The sequence below is a fragment of the Solanum pennellii genome, chromosome 7 (genome assembly GCF_001406875.1).
Source record: "Solanum pennellii chromosome 7, SPENNV200".
Lineage (NCBI taxonomy): Eukaryota > Viridiplantae > Streptophyta > Magnoliopsida > Solanales > Solanaceae > Solanum > Solanum pennellii.
In genome coordinates, this window is record NC_028643.1 from 69,064,084 (window position 1) to 69,079,974 (window position 15,891).

The window sequence follows — 15,891 nt, forward strand, 5'->3', positions numbered from 1 at the left end:
TATATATATATATATATAATGTATGTAATGTATAAAAATACCAAAATTTCAAAAAGTAAATAATTTTGCACCCGTCTTCATGAAATCCTAAATCTGCCCTTCCCACTCTGTACCTTGCTGGACAAGCTTACGTGCTCCCTTCATGTTGTTTTCTATCCACATTTGCGTTAATCTCAGACTCATCTTCTCCTACTATGTTGTCCACATAATTGTAAAAGGTAATAAATGGGACATCACCTCTCTAGATCTGAAATGGGACATTATTTTTCAAATATGTTTAAGAGGAGCTTGCACTGTGGTCAATAAAGTGAGCATGAGAGTCATGAGGTTTCAAGTAACACTTGGTGAATTCCTTAAATCTATCCAAGCTTTGATAGACAGAGTTACCCGATACTTGTGTTGGTGGGAGGTAGCAGGTACCATGTTGGGATAAGTCGAGGTGCGCAGGAGTCTGGCTAAAAAGAATTCCCCTTGGTCAATGAAAGTAAAGGATAAAAGCAAGTCACCTTAAATGATCTGTAAAGTTGTAGATCTTGCTTGTTACTTGGTTTGTCACTTAGCTCTATGAAGCCATCATATAGAAGGTTGTTTAGCTATCTGTTACAAGTAATACTAATTAGCTCCAGGGTGAGAATCAAAACTGCATTTCTCGAAGATGAGAAGTACTTCCTGAATATTGAGAGCTTTATCTGAGAGATATTTTCTTATTTCATTAGCCTCCTTGATGATACTTCTTTTGATATATCTTTATATCCTCTAGCAGAAATGGTGATTCCTCCACCAGTTAGACCAGACAGAGTGCTGAAGTATCTCAAACCTTACGTGCTGAGGATGCATTTCACAAACAAGTATGTAAATGCTCAAGTAGTTCACACGCCAACAGCAACAGTGGCTGCTTCTGCAAGCTCACAAGAGAAAGGCTTAAGGCTTGCCATGGTAGAATCAAAAGAAAATACTAGAGACGTTGCTGCTGCAGCAAAAATAGGTAAGTTGTTGGGAGAGCGGTTGCAGGCTAAAGGAGTTCCTGCTGTATCTGTTTTCTTTAAGAAAGAACAAAGATACCATGGAAAGGTCAAAGCAGTTATCGATTCAGTCCGAGAAGCAGGCATAGAATTGGTTTGATTGGATTCCCTTTTATTAGCTCTGCTTGGACAATTTGCTTGCCTCAGTTCTTGCAATGTATAAGATGTCACTTCTGATATTTCCTGTGTTTTGAAGCTTCTATTCCAAGAACAAGGTTCATAGCCTCGTCGCCCCCCACACGCGACATATTTTTCGTAGCAAGAGTTGCATGATACTTGTGAATTTTGTTCATCATTGGGTGGAAAGTTCATTAAAAGCCTTCAAAAATCTGAATTTGATTACTTTGTACTCCTTGAGTATTAAATAAAACATGTTTTGCTATTTGACATTTTAAAAAGCTTTTTGGGGCCTTAAATACACTTTGCATAGCTTATAATGAACAAGGGTGGGTTTAACTACCTCAAGGGTTCGTGGGTACCAGGCAAAAAAAGAAGAAGAAAAAACCCTTGAAAGATGAAGTTTAGGGATAATGTATGAAATTATAAAAATGCAAGACTTTAGAGAAATGTTAATTCATTATTTTACCCAAATTTGATTAGCAATATACTGCCTCCGTCTCATTTTATATGTCACATTTTGGATTTTAAGAGTCAAACAAGTCTCTATCCTTGACTATAAATTTTTCATAGATTTTTTAAACATTTTGAATTTTCAATTATTGTGACTCGTAATACTTTTTACGTAGTTTACAAATATATAAATTTCATTTCAAAAAATTAAAAATTTCATGCGAAAATTTCTGATCAAACTTAAACTATTTGACTCTCAAAACATAAAAGATGTCATATAAATTGAGACAAGGAGAGTACAATTTTAAAGGCTATAATCAAAATTATCAAATCACCCAGGGAAAAATAAAACCTTACAAATTTTTCATGTTCATTTGGTATGATATTAACATTGCTATTCCCAAAATTTTGTTAGAAATGTCACCCCCGAATGGGTCTTATGTGCACTATTAGAATTTAGTCGAAACTTCAATGTGAGCTCAAGATACCAGATGGAAAACCAAAAAAAAAAGATAGTGCTACTCCCTTTATCCTGGTCTTACTTCCTTTTTTTTTTTAGTTTGTCCCATAAAATGCATATACATATATTTTTTATATATATAATTGGTAAAATTTTCAATTTCACTATTTTACGAGGCGATTCTAAAGTTACAAGATTTAAAGAAGAACTAGACATATTTAATTAAGATTACAGAATGTAAAAGTCTATCGTCATTTTCTGAAAGAATATTGAAAGCACTTGTGAATTTAATTCAACTTGTTTCGTTCTTAAACTATTGACAACTTTAAAAACACCTATCTACTTGATTAACTAAGATACATCTCATACACCCTCGAACTTCTATATGACATAACAAATGGCTCAAACTCTTATAAGAGCATGTAATAATAAGTCTAGAGAACTAAGAAGTGTTCAAAACATCCATAAACTTGACTATGATTTAGGGATGTATTTCTCTCATATTGCAAAATCAGAGGTGTATTGAAATTTGGATAGTCAAGCAAAGAATTGTTTGTAAGGTTGTTAATAGTTCAGAAATCAGGACGGAGAGAGTGATATCTTTGCAACTAAGAATCAAAACCAAACCAAACCACTTTAATTATTTTTAGATTATCAAAAGCAAACCAAATCAAATACAATATAAATTTATCAATTTTGTTGTTAAGGATTAGTTCGGTTATTAACCATAACAAAAATCAAAAAATGATTTCATTCAAAAGAGATGAAAAAGAAAATAATTAAAATGACTAACATTAGAGAACTTTAGAACACTAAATTTAGTGTGAATAAAGCTTTTAAATTCTCCATTTGACCTAGACGAAAGAGACGGTGACATTCCTAGTCTCACCAAGAATTACGATCGACACTTATATATATATATATAAATCAATAAGATAAATGTTCTCGTTTTGAATATTTTTGCTTTAATAAATATAGGGAAAAAGGTCAAATATACTCCTAAGCTATCATAAATGGTATGTAAATACCCTACGTCATACTTTTAGGACATTGATGCCTCCGTCGTCCATAAATTAGAGTAGATATACCCTTTATACTAACAGACATACACGTGTTACAATCTCATCCATCGACCTGACATTTATTAAATATCGAATTGGAAGATAAGATTATGTTACATGTCCTTATTTAATTTTTCGTTAGAGTAAAGGACATATATACTCTAATTTTTTACGGCAAGGGCATCAATATCCCAAAAGTATGACGGAGAGAATCTACTTACCATTTACGATAGTTCCGAAAAATATTTATCCTTTTTCTCATATATAAATTATAAATAAAAATTGTTGAAATCATATATAAGATATTTAAAGTTGTTTTTAAAAACAATGTATTATGCATGTATAATAATAAAATATAAATATATGATTTATCGATTCGGTTCAGTTATTTCTTCGAATTTGTTTTCTTAAACAAATTCAAAGCCAAATCAAATACTATCCGTTTCTATAAATCTAAAACCAAACCAAATTAAAGCCTCAATAAAATCTGTTTATTTAATCATTTAATTCGATTTTTCAATATGAATTGATTTTTATGCAAATCGCGAGCAACCAAAAAATAAATAAAAGAACAACTTATGGAACTTTTAACTAATTCGGAATTGCAATTCTAGGGTTCAATAGCATTTGACTTCTTCTGCCCATTTCTAGCCAACCTACTCCATTCGCCATTGTTGATGTTTTGCTGCACTCTGTTTTTAGCTGAAACAGAGTATAAAACAAAAACCCCATCTTCCAAATCCTCCATAGCCATTGAAAAATCTTCAGAAAACTATGTGGAGGATTTTTCATGGAAGAATCACAAGATGTATTGAACAAGCTACATTTCACAGACATTACTTCAATTCTCATCTTCCTCAGAACAATCTAATCTTGGTTCAAGAACTCACTGAAATTCTCAAAAACAAGAAATGGAAAAGCCTCATTAAACTTGCAAGCTTAAAAAATAAGCTAAACCCATATGTGGTTCGGTCTGTTCTTCATCAAGATCAATTGAGTAATCATCTTGAACGCCTCCTCAGTTTCTTTCAATGGTCAAAACACAAAGTGGGCATTGAATCAGATTTGGAAATTCACTCATTTTTAGCTGCTCGTTTATGTAGTAACAATTTGTATAGTCCTGCTAATTCTGTTCTTGAAAATGTAATCAGGTTTGGTTTGCCCCCTTTGGAAGTTTTGAAATCTATTGATAATTGTCGTAAAAAGTTTGGTGAATCGAGAAAATTTGATCATGTCGTATTTGGGATGTTGATGGATAAGTATAGGGAGAAAGGGTATTTGTTTGAAGCTGCTAGTGTTGTTTTTGCTCATAGTAATGATCTTGATTGTATCCCTAGCTTGTTGTATTGTAATCGTTTGTTGACGGATCTGTTGAAAGATGGTAACTTTAGATTGTTTTGGCGAGTTTGTGATGCAATGCGTGAAGCAAATGTTACGTTTAATGCCCTTACGTATACTAGTATGGCGGATGCTCATTTTAGAGAGGGGAATGTTAGTGATGCCAAGAAAGTATTGGCTGAGATGGAAGAGAAGGGTCTTTGTTCAAGTAATTTTACCTACAAGTTTTTGTTGAAGGGTTTGTTTAGAGCTGGGTATGTGGATGAGGCAATTGAGGTTAAAAAAAGCATGTTTGCCAAGTCGTTAGTCCCTAATCGATATTTTTATGCCACATTTATTGATGGGCTTTGTGCTGCCAATAGATTTAGAGAGGCAATAATGGTATTAGCTGAGATGTCTGAGATGGGAGTGAAGCCTGATGCAAAGGTTTATGAAGCTTTACTTGATTGTTACTTGAGACATGATGATGTGGATGAGGCTTTTAAAATTAAGGATGCTAAAGGCATTACTTTAGCCCTGTGCAATACGCTTCTTCGTGTGCTCTGCAAGTGTGGTAAGATGGAGAAGGCAAATGAACTTGTGGATGAGATGACTAGAAAAGGTATCAAGCCTGGTTCGACAACTTATGCCTTGTTGATTGAGGGACATTGTCAATGGGGTAATGTTGCCACTGCCTTGGAGCTTCTTGAAGAAATGAAGAAGAAAAATCTGGCCTCTGTTGAGTCAACCTATTGTATGATAACTGATTGTCTCTGCCGCAATAAGGATCCCAACACGGCTATGTCTTCTCTTCCAAACTTGATAATGAAGAAAGGGAAGCGAAATGCTCATACGTGGAGAACTTTATTGATGAATTATCCTGGTAAAGGCCACTTACTGAAGTTGAGGGGGGTTGTGGAGGCAATGCATAAGCATGGGATTGTGCCAGCTACTTCCCATTACAATATTCTTATAAAGGGCCTCTGCGAGACGCGGAAGATGAAAGCTGCTCAAAGTTGCTTGGTTGAAATGGTGGATAAAGGCCTAAACCCTGACCAGGGTACTTATGAACCCTTTATTATTGGATATTGTCGAAAAGGGCAGTTGCAAAATGCGGAAAGATATTTATTGCAGATGCTGCATCATGGGTTTAAGCCCACCGAAGAAGTTTATAGTGCTTTGATTAGTGCTAACTGTAAAAGTGGTTAGGTAAGCAAAGTCTTTGGTGTATTTTGAAGTATGCTTGCAAGTGTGGGAGGCTTATCTTGTCCTCCTTCGTGGTCTCTTGGTGAATGGAAAAATGCTAAAAGCAGCTGAAGTTATTTCAGAACTTCATGGCAAGAATCTGGTCGCTGATGTTTCATCCTAAGAAGCTCTCATATCCATTTACCCTTTACAAGGAATCGCACAACTGAGGTATTCATCCAAACTTACGATACTCGCAATCACTTGATTGTTGGGCTGCTTAATGCAGGTCAAACTGAGAGAGCTAAAATGATATACAATATCATCTTAAAAGAAGGTTTGGGACCAAATATTTCCACATACACTACCATGATATGTGGAAGGCTGCTAGATACTGACAATAGATAGATTAATCATGAGAAACTGATTCATAATGTCTGTAAAGAAGTTCGCATGGGCTTGGTCCCTCTTAAGGAGGATCTACAAATTGTTGCCCTCCTTTATTCATATGATGATATGATAAAGCAAGTTTATTGAAGCAAGTACTTGAAATTTGTCATTCCATTGGTTTTAATCTTGGCAAATGTCTGCTTTGTTCAGATTCTTTACCTTCTAATAAGCTGTTGCTGCATTTGTACTCAGAATCAGTGCTGCACTTAAATTGACTTTTTCATTCTGTGGGACATTCTCCTCCATTATAGCTTCTAGTAGTGTACCTTAGGTTTTATGAAGGAATTTCATAGGAGTAGGATCATGGTTCAATTTTCTGTACATGAAATTTTGCAAGTCTATTTATTCAGAGCCTTCAACATCTTCTGGTATTGCAAAAGGGTCATTTTGTATTAACCATAGCAAGTTTTTGTTGCCATTTCTGTGCATCAGTGCAAAGTGGTTCAGTACAAGGCATCCTTGAAAACTTTGGCTGTTTGATCTAATAATCTTCACATCCCCCTACCCAACCTACACTAACTTAAAAATAGAATAAACATGCATTGGGATCATTGAGTAATTCAGGAGAGAGAGAGAGAGAGTAATTGGCAATATACTTATATACATGCATTTCTTAATTTGAAGCATAAATTTTATTGCTATACAAAAATATGAACATAGTTACAAATATGAGGAACATTATTATCCCCTTTCCCAAATTAATTTTTGGTACAAGTACCTATGCTTGCACCACATAATAAAAATGGTTCCTAAATATTGCAAGAGGTCACATTTCACCTCCCTGGCCCCTCCCTCTCTCACCCACAAAAAAATAAAATAAAATAAAAAAGTGAAAATGAAGCCAAAAAAAGAGGTGGGGGAGAAGGGAATGTATAATGGCTTAAATCATTTTCTCAAATTTATCAAGTTTTTTCACTCTTTGCATGGACCTAATCAAGAGAGTCAGGAAAACACCTGCATACAGAAAGATAAGCTCAATTTTTGGCAGCAAAAACAAGTGCAATTCAAATTCATCAAACCTGAAGATAGTCCTGAAAAATTACCTGCACCAATAAAAGATCCATTTGCAAACATTTGACTGCCCTGACTGGTAAAAGTGACACCAAGGTTTAGGAGGCTGCCCCCTATAACTGTGTACATGGTTGCCATTTGAAGAATTGTAGCTTTTCGAGCTGCTCTCTCAGACTTAAGAAGATCACAATTTCAAGAAGCATTGGAAAGTGAGAAATGATTTGTATAAGAAATTTTACGAGAAGTATTAGAAAGTGAGAAATGATCTGTATGAGACTAATTACCTCGAGGACCCGAACTCTGAGTTTCAGATCTCCGGACTCAAGCTGTTTAACGATCTCTTCTATCTGCTGGACTCTGTAAGGCATCGAAATGGTGGATGTCCGTGCCTGGCAGTATTCCACATTAGATGGTATATACATCAGTTATGCTTATTTGATCGTATCTTAAAACAAGAAATTGTTAAGCAAAGGTTTGATAGGGTACATCATTAGCCTGTTTCCTTATTTCCTGAACAAGTTGTGGACCACTGCGCTGCTGCTGTCTCAAGTCCAAGAGCTCCTGCAGGGCAGATTGAATAATTTTGGAGCATTAGGGGCTAAGATTTGATTGTCAGACGGGTTAGTTGTTTGACAATCTTTCAACCTGTGCATATGGTGCTGCAATCTTAGGGAAGGAGAAATTAGGATCCAATATATAGCCAATCCCTGCAAGAATGCAACAAGAGATGGAAACATTCAGTTCAGTGATCTGTAAGTGGATTTAACATGCGAACTGACAAAAAGGGAAATAATCTCAAGAGTCTAGACTGTTTAAAGTCAAGGATCTTAACAATTATATTTAACTAATGGATGTTGCCTTGCTTAACAGAATGAGAGAGAGGGGGAGGGAAAAAGAGAGAGAGAGATCGCACCTTCTAGTGTGGAAAATGCCCTGAGCACAAATGTAAAAGTGGAAGGGAAACGGAATGGTTGATCAGTTGCTATAGCAAACAAATCCTGCATTGTCTTCCTCTTGTTACATTGTGAAACACGCAAAGATAGTTTGAAGTGAAACTAACTTTCTACTTCTTGAAATTATAGTATTGTAACTACAGTGCAATTCCATACACATTTGATTTTAAAAAATGGAATATGTCAGTCTAATTTCCGAAATCAATTTCAAAATTGTGATAGACTTTCCAAAAGATAGGATCTTGGCAAGGTGAGTTTCAAGAAAACATGGCAGCAATGAGAAACTACAGCCCATCTTCATAAATGCCTCTTTAAACGAGTGGATCATACAAATATTTGAACCAAATATAGTCCATCGTATATTTATTATCTTCAATATACTAAAGGATACCAAAATTCTAATAAACTTGGCTATTATTTTTATAGAAAGTTGCAAATTCTGCATACCTCACCAATTGCAGCCAAAGTTTGCTGCTGATCTGGTCTTTGGTTCAACAAGTTGTCCAAGAAAAACTGAACAGATCTCCTCACCTAAGAAGAACAAAAAGTTATTAGGAGTTTCAATAGATAGCTACTCTTAGATAAGGCCTTAAATTCATTAGTGATTTTCTTCCTTTTCTTTGCAGGGTTTTGAGGTCAGGATATGTAACATACAGCTGACATGTCTCCTGTGGGCTGAAGTGCTTCCAGATCAATAAGCCCTTGCATAACCTGTGTACACATAATATTTCTCTTATTAATATACACAGAATTAGCTCTCTCTACTCCAAAATATTTTAATGCAAAGCACAATAATGCTTCTCGCCACCAGATACAAAGAGATGGATTCGATTGTTTCTTCTGAGTTTTAAATGCCGCAACAATGATAACAAGTGGAAGGAATTTACAATCAATATTTGTCTTGCTTTGAGGCAGGTGACAGGTGGTAAATGCAAGTGGAGCATGAGGAAAAAGGTTGATTGTCTTATAAGATTTGCTCTCCAAGAGAGTCAAAAGCTGAAAGTAACTAGCTAGAGTAAGTCGAATATATCTAATCACTTCTATATCATCCTTCACTGCACAACTTACCCTAAATACAACAACTTTATGATTCTCTCTAGCATTGTAAGTACTTTAGAATTAATGAGTTCATGTAGCAGGCTATCCCAGGATGGAAATTATGTTCATGTTTATGAAAGTAGTGCTTTACTGTTGCATCATTCCAGCAAGCCGCTTATCCTTATGACTAATGGATTCCTTTAACTAAACATATGAAGCTGAAATAAATCACCACATTACTGAGAATCTTTTTGATAAATTAAAATTATTTCAGAGAATTACAATATTGTCAATTGTTGAAAATGGAAGGAGAATGTTTTCTACTTGAGATGACACAATCACACAAAAGTATTTATTTTGGGTTTTGCTTAGAAAGAATTTTGACCTCAAATGTTTAGTTGATCATTAATTACATTTGGACCAAGTTATGGCCTATGGCTATGTTAAACCTGAAAGAATGAAGAACCTAAGCATACCTCTTGATGGAGACAGCAGGATAACAACACACTCAGAAAAAATAAAGAATTTCAATAAATATGAAGAAAATATAGTGTGTATTGGGACCATAACGGTAGCAGGTATATTTGCACCAGCTTGTACTAAGACTACTGTAGCACAATGCATTTGGTTCCTAATTGTGCTACTACAAACTACAAAAAAGAAACACTAGCCTGACCTTTTTTGCATCCTTTTCGTAGACAGAATAAAAAAGTCCCAGTAACCTCTCTCTTGTGAAATTCTTGATGTCTCCCATCATACCAAAATCATAATAGATTAAAGCTTCGTCAACATCAATTGCAAGATTCCCTGGATGTGGATCAGCATGGAAAAAACCAGTCCTCAGTATCTGCACAAGGTAATGCCAGGAAAAGAGTATCAGACACAAAGGAATAACATCTAACCCAGCTGATTAGCATCTATCCAAAAGATTTCAGAATGAGTGCAAAATTAACTAACTCACCTGAATTAAATAGGCTTCTATGGCGCGAGATGCGATTCGGGATCGGCTATAACCCCGCGAATCTATCATATCCAACTGGTTGATCTTTATTCCTGTTCATTAAGGTAATGGAATCTTAAGCAGGATAAATAGAATGAAAGTATTTATTGAAAAAAAAAGGAGCAGGAACAAAGCAAAGAGAGAAACCTGGAACGTATTCCAGAGTCAAAACCTTTGTTGCTGTATAGTCCCAGTACACCAACTACATTTGGGAAGGAAAATAAATAAATAAATAAGGTTTTCGGTAGTAGTAAAAGAACCTGTTGAATTTCTTTTACCAGAACAAGAAGTGAATCAGCCATGATATGCACTAATTATTTTCTACTTGGATCCTACTCCATACAACCTGCTTTTATCCACATGTAGCTCTTATTAGCATTTGCTTACACCCCACACCACCCCCCACCCCCACCCCCACACAACTGGACACACACACACACAAAATGAATGATGAAATAAGGGCTAACTGATTAACGGCTAATGTAAAACAACAACATAAAGGAAAATCAAAAGAAGAAACAATATATGGTTTGGGTTGGAACTCGGAAGGAAACATACAGGCACTCGGACCCACTTTATGTTCCGAAAGTCCCGACGAAATCTATCAGCATTCTTCCCCTCATTTATATAATCAATTTCCTCATACAATATCCTGAAATTTTCATAAAGACAAAGTTTAGCAGATTGAAATATATTCTACTCATCTCTTATTTATCAGAAGGTTGCGGTTTAGACATTGTTTAGCATTGCATAAAATTATCTCTTACCAAATGGTGATTTTGAAGACTGAATAAGCAATAAGCTTATGAGAGACAATACTGGAAATAAGCAGCTCTAACTAAGAATCAAAGTCTAACAGATAACAGAATGTATTCCAGAAGTTTGACTTCTGAACCATTATCGGCTCTGAGACAATATTGTCTCGTGCAAACTTTCATCCTATAGCTACTTTTCTACCTTCTCCAAAAACTTCTTTTCTAAAACTTCCTCTCCTTTACATGGGGGGAAGGGATGGAGTCAGGAATGTCAATCTAATCGAAAACTTCACCATGGTTCTCATCTTAGGGGGGTGAAAGCAAGAAAATACACATTTAGCATTTTCTAATCAATAAAATTATAAAATTTGTAACTACTAGAAATATGATCTTTAAATGAAAAAAAAAAAAAGATGAAAGAAAAAGAAGCAGATATCTTGAAAAATCTAGGACTCTAAGTAGCAAGTATGCTGTAAGGCTTCTATTTTATAAGTACATAAGACACATAATTACACAAGAAGAAAGAAGATGAATAAAGTTCAAGTGCGCGCATACAATCACCATAGAGTCTATCTCTACATATGAAAAAGAAACTAAAGTATCATCCCCTCATCTATTTGTTGGTATTAAGCTTATCATATAACTGAGAATTGAATTAAGAATTAGCTAATACTTTTTCCGCAAATATGCAATTGTGAATTGAAGCGGTAGATTGATATAAAACTTAAGAACTACATCAAGTATCTGGACAGATAATTAGTTGAAATCAATGACAAAGTTAACTTCTCAAATTATTGTGCTTATTTACCACTTCATAAACACTAGAGACTCTCAGTTTCTATTTTCCATGATGTTTAGGATTTTTTAAAATATTCTATGTGATTAAATCAACCGTGAATACCATACATGATTTGAAATATAAAAAAAGGAGGGCAGATGAGTTTGGAGGTATAAAGCCGCGTGCAACTTCTACACAATAATTTGGAATACAATAAAAACTCCAAAAGCACAGATGTGTTTGACCTCCCATTGTGGAATGAGATGCTTCACCAAGGAAGGAGCGCCTGACCTTTACCTTTAAGATTTTGGTTGTAAGGCTTTAGGTCCATTAGGGGTTCTGCTACTATCTTCACTGAAGTTACTAAAAACAATTTACAAGCAATAGGTGGAGGAGCGGAAAAGCCAAGAACATTTATAGGTGGGTACGGCTTTTGGACAGGCCTACAGCCCTCCCCTCCCAACACACACAAACATTTCCCAACTCAATTTGCACCCCCTCTCGACCTTTACTATTACACCTTTTGTAAGGTTATAGAACAAATGAGATATCCCGAACCCTTTGTCCATTTTGCAATATATTTCAATTGTTTCCCCTTTTCAGCTCAACCAAATATTGTTATTCTACACACATCAAATTATCAATGGAAGGAATTCAAGAACTATATAATATCACTTCCTTCAGCACCAGTTGTATGGCTTTCTAAGCTAGAATGAACGCAAAGGTTTGAATTGTTCATCTTATTCAGCAAGAGATAAGGTTGGGCAGGAGATAGTTAACAGTAGTTACAGACTGGAAATTCACAGAAGAGAGATGATTCCTAGTAAAAATGTCATCTGGCGTCAGCTTAGTTTTGCTGAAGCATAAAATTGTAATTTTAACAAAAGGTTCAATATATTCTGGTAGACTAGAAAGGAAAGTGGGCTGAGTAAATAGCACAAAGTAGACATAATTACTTCTTATAGTAATTGCCACTACGTCTAGCTTTTGTAAGAACATGGATTAGAATATTCTGGCTTACTTAGCACATTCTTCATATATTCCTATCCAGTCACGAGTTGGACCACCAAGAGTTTCACTTTTCTGAAAATACTCTGCGATCAACTTTAAATTTCCTGAATCAAAAGAGAATATTAAACTCAGTAAGCAATAAACACGACTGGCTAACATTTTTAGTGCATGATACTTACTCAGATCAATGTCAAATAGTTTCTTTAGGCCGGGTCTCTGAACTTTTACAACAACTTTCTCTCCACTGTGTAAGATAGCCCGGTGCACCTAAGAGCATTTTGCAAACAAAAAATCAGGACGAATTATATGCAGTATTATGGAAGACCAGGTTGCTAAAGTCTGGCAACAATCGAAAAGGTAACCACTTTGTGCTTCATTTCATCAAAGTTGATGGGCTTCGACTCAAAAAATTAGCTGATGGACTAGATAATATTTTTTAAGAAATCAGAGCTAAAAGAATACAGTTCACTTTAAAGATATAAAAAAAATTATAAATAAACTAAACACCTGACCAAGACTAGCTGCTGCAATGGGTTGATCTTCAAACTCCTTATACAAAATATCAACTGGAACTCCCAGCTCCTTTTTAATAAACTCTTTTGCTCTCTCGGGGGAGAAGGCAGGTACTCTGTCCTGAATGATTACAAAGCAATACGAAATCACAGTCAATGCTAGCATGAATCATTTTCAAGTGTGAACTAATACAAAGGCAATTGTGCAAGTAATTGAGGAGATCATGTTCGCTTTCTCAGAAAGAAGGTAAGCTATACCTGCAACTTAGCAAGCTCATCTACAAATTCTCGAGGAAATAGATCAGATCTAGTAGAGGATAACTGCCCAAGTTTGATAAATGTTGGACCAAGCTGCAGCACACATTCTCTTAACCATGAAGCTGTTCCACGTCTTCTCACTTTCTGCAGGTACAAAGCTCATCACGTAGTGCTCATAGAATCACATAATCCGAGAAGACGAAGAAGGGATATCATTGCATGATTTTTGCTCCATACTTGGTAACGGGTTACCCTCAAATATCAATGCAAATTAAATAAAGAAAAGAGAAAAACCAACCTGTTTATCTTCAGTAAAGCCACCCACATATGTCCATTTCGCATTGTCCAAGAAAACACGCACCCGTAGCGAAAGGACAAAGGACCACACATCTATACTTCTTTGGATGGAATTATAGTTCTCATTAGCCCAGCTGAAACCTTCATCTGAAGGTAAAACCTTTAGATCTTCAGCAGGCAGAAGTTCTTTAGATTTTTGTTTCTTTGCAGGAACTGGAGTAGCAACACGCTTAACTAGATTTGTTCCATTGATTCTCTGTGTGGAACCATTAACAACCGTGGAACCATTAGCAGATGGTGCCATTCTCTTTGTCACTTCACTTGTAGGTACCATTTTAACTGGACGACCATTTATACCTACTTTTTCAGGGGACTCTGTCTGTTGCATTTGCACTTTAAGCCGGTGACTCTTTCTTGGTGATTTACCAGATTCTCTATCAAATTTCGACAAAAATAGGATAGAGATTGAGCCTGAAAAACTTAGATTGTTTGCATTGCTTCCATGATTTATCAATTCTCCTCTGCGGCAATAACAGCTTTGAGAAGCCAACATTGCCGCCATTTATGGTATATAACCTGAACATGAGCCAATAAACAGATCAAAAAAGTTTATTAGAGCCAGCAACAGACAAATTCCAACTTTTCCACTGCTGGTAGATAAGAAATAGCTATTGCATATCAAGAATCAAGTAAACATAACCAATGTATTTATACAAAAAAGTTGTACATCGTAGCCATTAAAACATTTTACATTTTCCGAGCAATCTGAAGGAGAAATACTAGTACTACTGCCCAACTATGCCAGTGATAAATTTTGTCATGTAAAGACCCAAAATTTACTTCATTACCTAATCACTAGCCTCCTTCATAACCATTACTCTTTCCCAACTATCTTTAACTGATCACACAAATTTGGTCAAACAGTCACAGCTAGATGGAAATCTTCTTCCCTTTACATGTTCAAATTCATCAACCCCTATCTCCAGGAACTAATTTCATTCAGTCAAGATAGTAGTCAATTAACTACTCCTCAGTCTCACAGTCTGATTCAATTTCGTAACCCCTATATCCATTCCTCTATTCAGGAACATTCCATCGAACTGTAAACCTCACGTACACTTACCAGACTAAGTAAGTTCTTTCTTTGATCAAAAACAGCAGACAATACAAACATAGACAAGAAAAAGGGAATAATAGGTTCTGTTAACAACAAAATAGGGGAAAAAAACTCAAATTTTGGACTATCACTCTAAAGTTCTTCACACAAATCCCATCATAGCAATTCTAAGAAGAAAAAAGGTCGAAACTTTTCCCACCCCACTTGCTAAAAATATGCATCAGAGTTCAAAAGATGATACTTTTAAGAGAGCAATATCACTTACAATGAGCAGCAAGAAGAAGAAGCTAAGCACAACAACAAGAATCAAAACCAGAACTCTCTTTAAATTGTGAATCAATCTTTAACCAAATTCTTGTGGACCACAAACAACTTGTTAGGTCACTTAATTTGCTCTTCTAATGCTTTAAAGAAAGGTGTAAAATGAGCAAACACTTGGCGTGCATTCTTGGCAACTCACTTTTATATTTCTGTTTCTTTTGAGTTAACTAATTCACAATCATAAAGTTCCAAATTTTTTTTCCTTCTTATGAAAATTCTTTAGTAGTACTAAGATGGGGTTTGAGGAACAAACAGACAAATAAGAGAAAATGGAGTTTTTAATTTGCACCACCATTTTTATTGGTGGCTCTTCTTGTCCACCTGATTTCTAATTCTTTGACGTGTTCTATTTACACTCCTTACACCTCTCACTATTCTATTCGCTTATAAAAATCAACACACCATGTTTTGTTTTTTTTTTTTGTGGGCTGAAAAAAAATGATCAATTTGACTACTTGAACTTTCGCTTTGTTCGTGAGTAATGGTGGAGACAGATTGAAAAAAGAAGCAAGTAGGCTAATAGTATCAATGTATAAAAGGAAAAAATATACTTTTGAAATATCATAAATGCTTTGTAGATTCCTTTTAATATACTTTTGGACATTGCTATTCATGTCGTCCAAAAACTAGAGAATATGTGTTCTTTATTCTAATGGAAAGACTAAATAGGAACATGTAGTGCAATCTTATCCGTCGATTTGATATTTCATAAATATCGGGTTGGTGGATTAGATTATGACACGTGTATGTACGTTAGTATAAAGGATATATATAC

The 15,891-nt window shown here is 35.3% G+C and overlaps 3 protein-coding genes across 4 annotated transcripts in view; 2 read left to right on the forward strand and 1 right to left on the reverse strand.

Moving 5' to 3' along the window:
* The window catches only part of LOC107024371 (50S ribosomal protein L18), a 4,287-nt gene extending 2,876 nt beyond the window's left edge, over nt 1-1,411 (forward strand). Inside the window, exon 2 of one of the 2 annotated variants that reach the window (XM_015225338.2) lies at nt 764-1,411. In XM_015225338.2, the coding sequence (XP_015080824.1) occupies nt 766-1,122 (357 nt within the window). In that variant the 5' untranslated portion in view covers nt 764-765 and the 3' untranslated portion in view covers nt 1,123-1,411. Of the gene's footprint in view, nt 1-760 lie in introns of both variants that reach the window. The other variant, XM_015225339.2, reaches the window with a different exon arrangement.
* Nucleotides 1,412-3,672: 2,261 nt separating this feature from the next.
* On the forward strand, nt 3,673-6,426 carry LOC107024499 (pentatricopeptide repeat-containing protein At5g61990, mitochondrial-like). Its single transcript, XM_015225485.2, has one exon. It carries the CDS (start codon nt 3,888-3,890, stop codon nt 5,637-5,639), a length of 1,752 nt encoding a protein of 583 aa, XP_015080971.1. The 5' UTR covers nt 3,673-3,887; the 3' UTR covers nt 5,640-6,426.
* A 247-nt stretch (nt 6,427-6,673) lies between these two features.
* On the reverse strand, nt 6,674-15,449 carry LOC107026052 (protein ACTIVITY OF BC1 COMPLEX KINASE 7, chloroplastic). Its single transcript, XM_015226891.2, has 18 exons — nt 15,061-15,449; nt 13,680-14,254; nt 13,382-13,525; nt 13,119-13,244; nt 12,791-12,878; nt 12,622-12,715; nt 10,626-10,719; nt 10,215-10,269; nt 10,029-10,120; nt 9,744-9,914; nt 8,684-8,740; nt 8,477-8,560; nt 7,990-8,074; nt 7,722-7,783; nt 7,563-7,637; nt 7,361-7,465; nt 7,109-7,250; nt 6,674-7,019 (listed from the first exon to the last, which is right to left on the reverse strand). The coding sequence occupies exons 2-18, from the start codon at nt 14,238-14,240 to the stop codon at nt 6,946-6,948; spliced, it is 2,109 nt and encodes a 702-aa protein (XP_015082377.1). The 5' UTR covers nt 14,241-14,254; nt 15,061-15,449; the 3' UTR covers nt 6,674-6,945.
* Nucleotides 15,450-15,891: the final 442 nt, after the last annotated feature.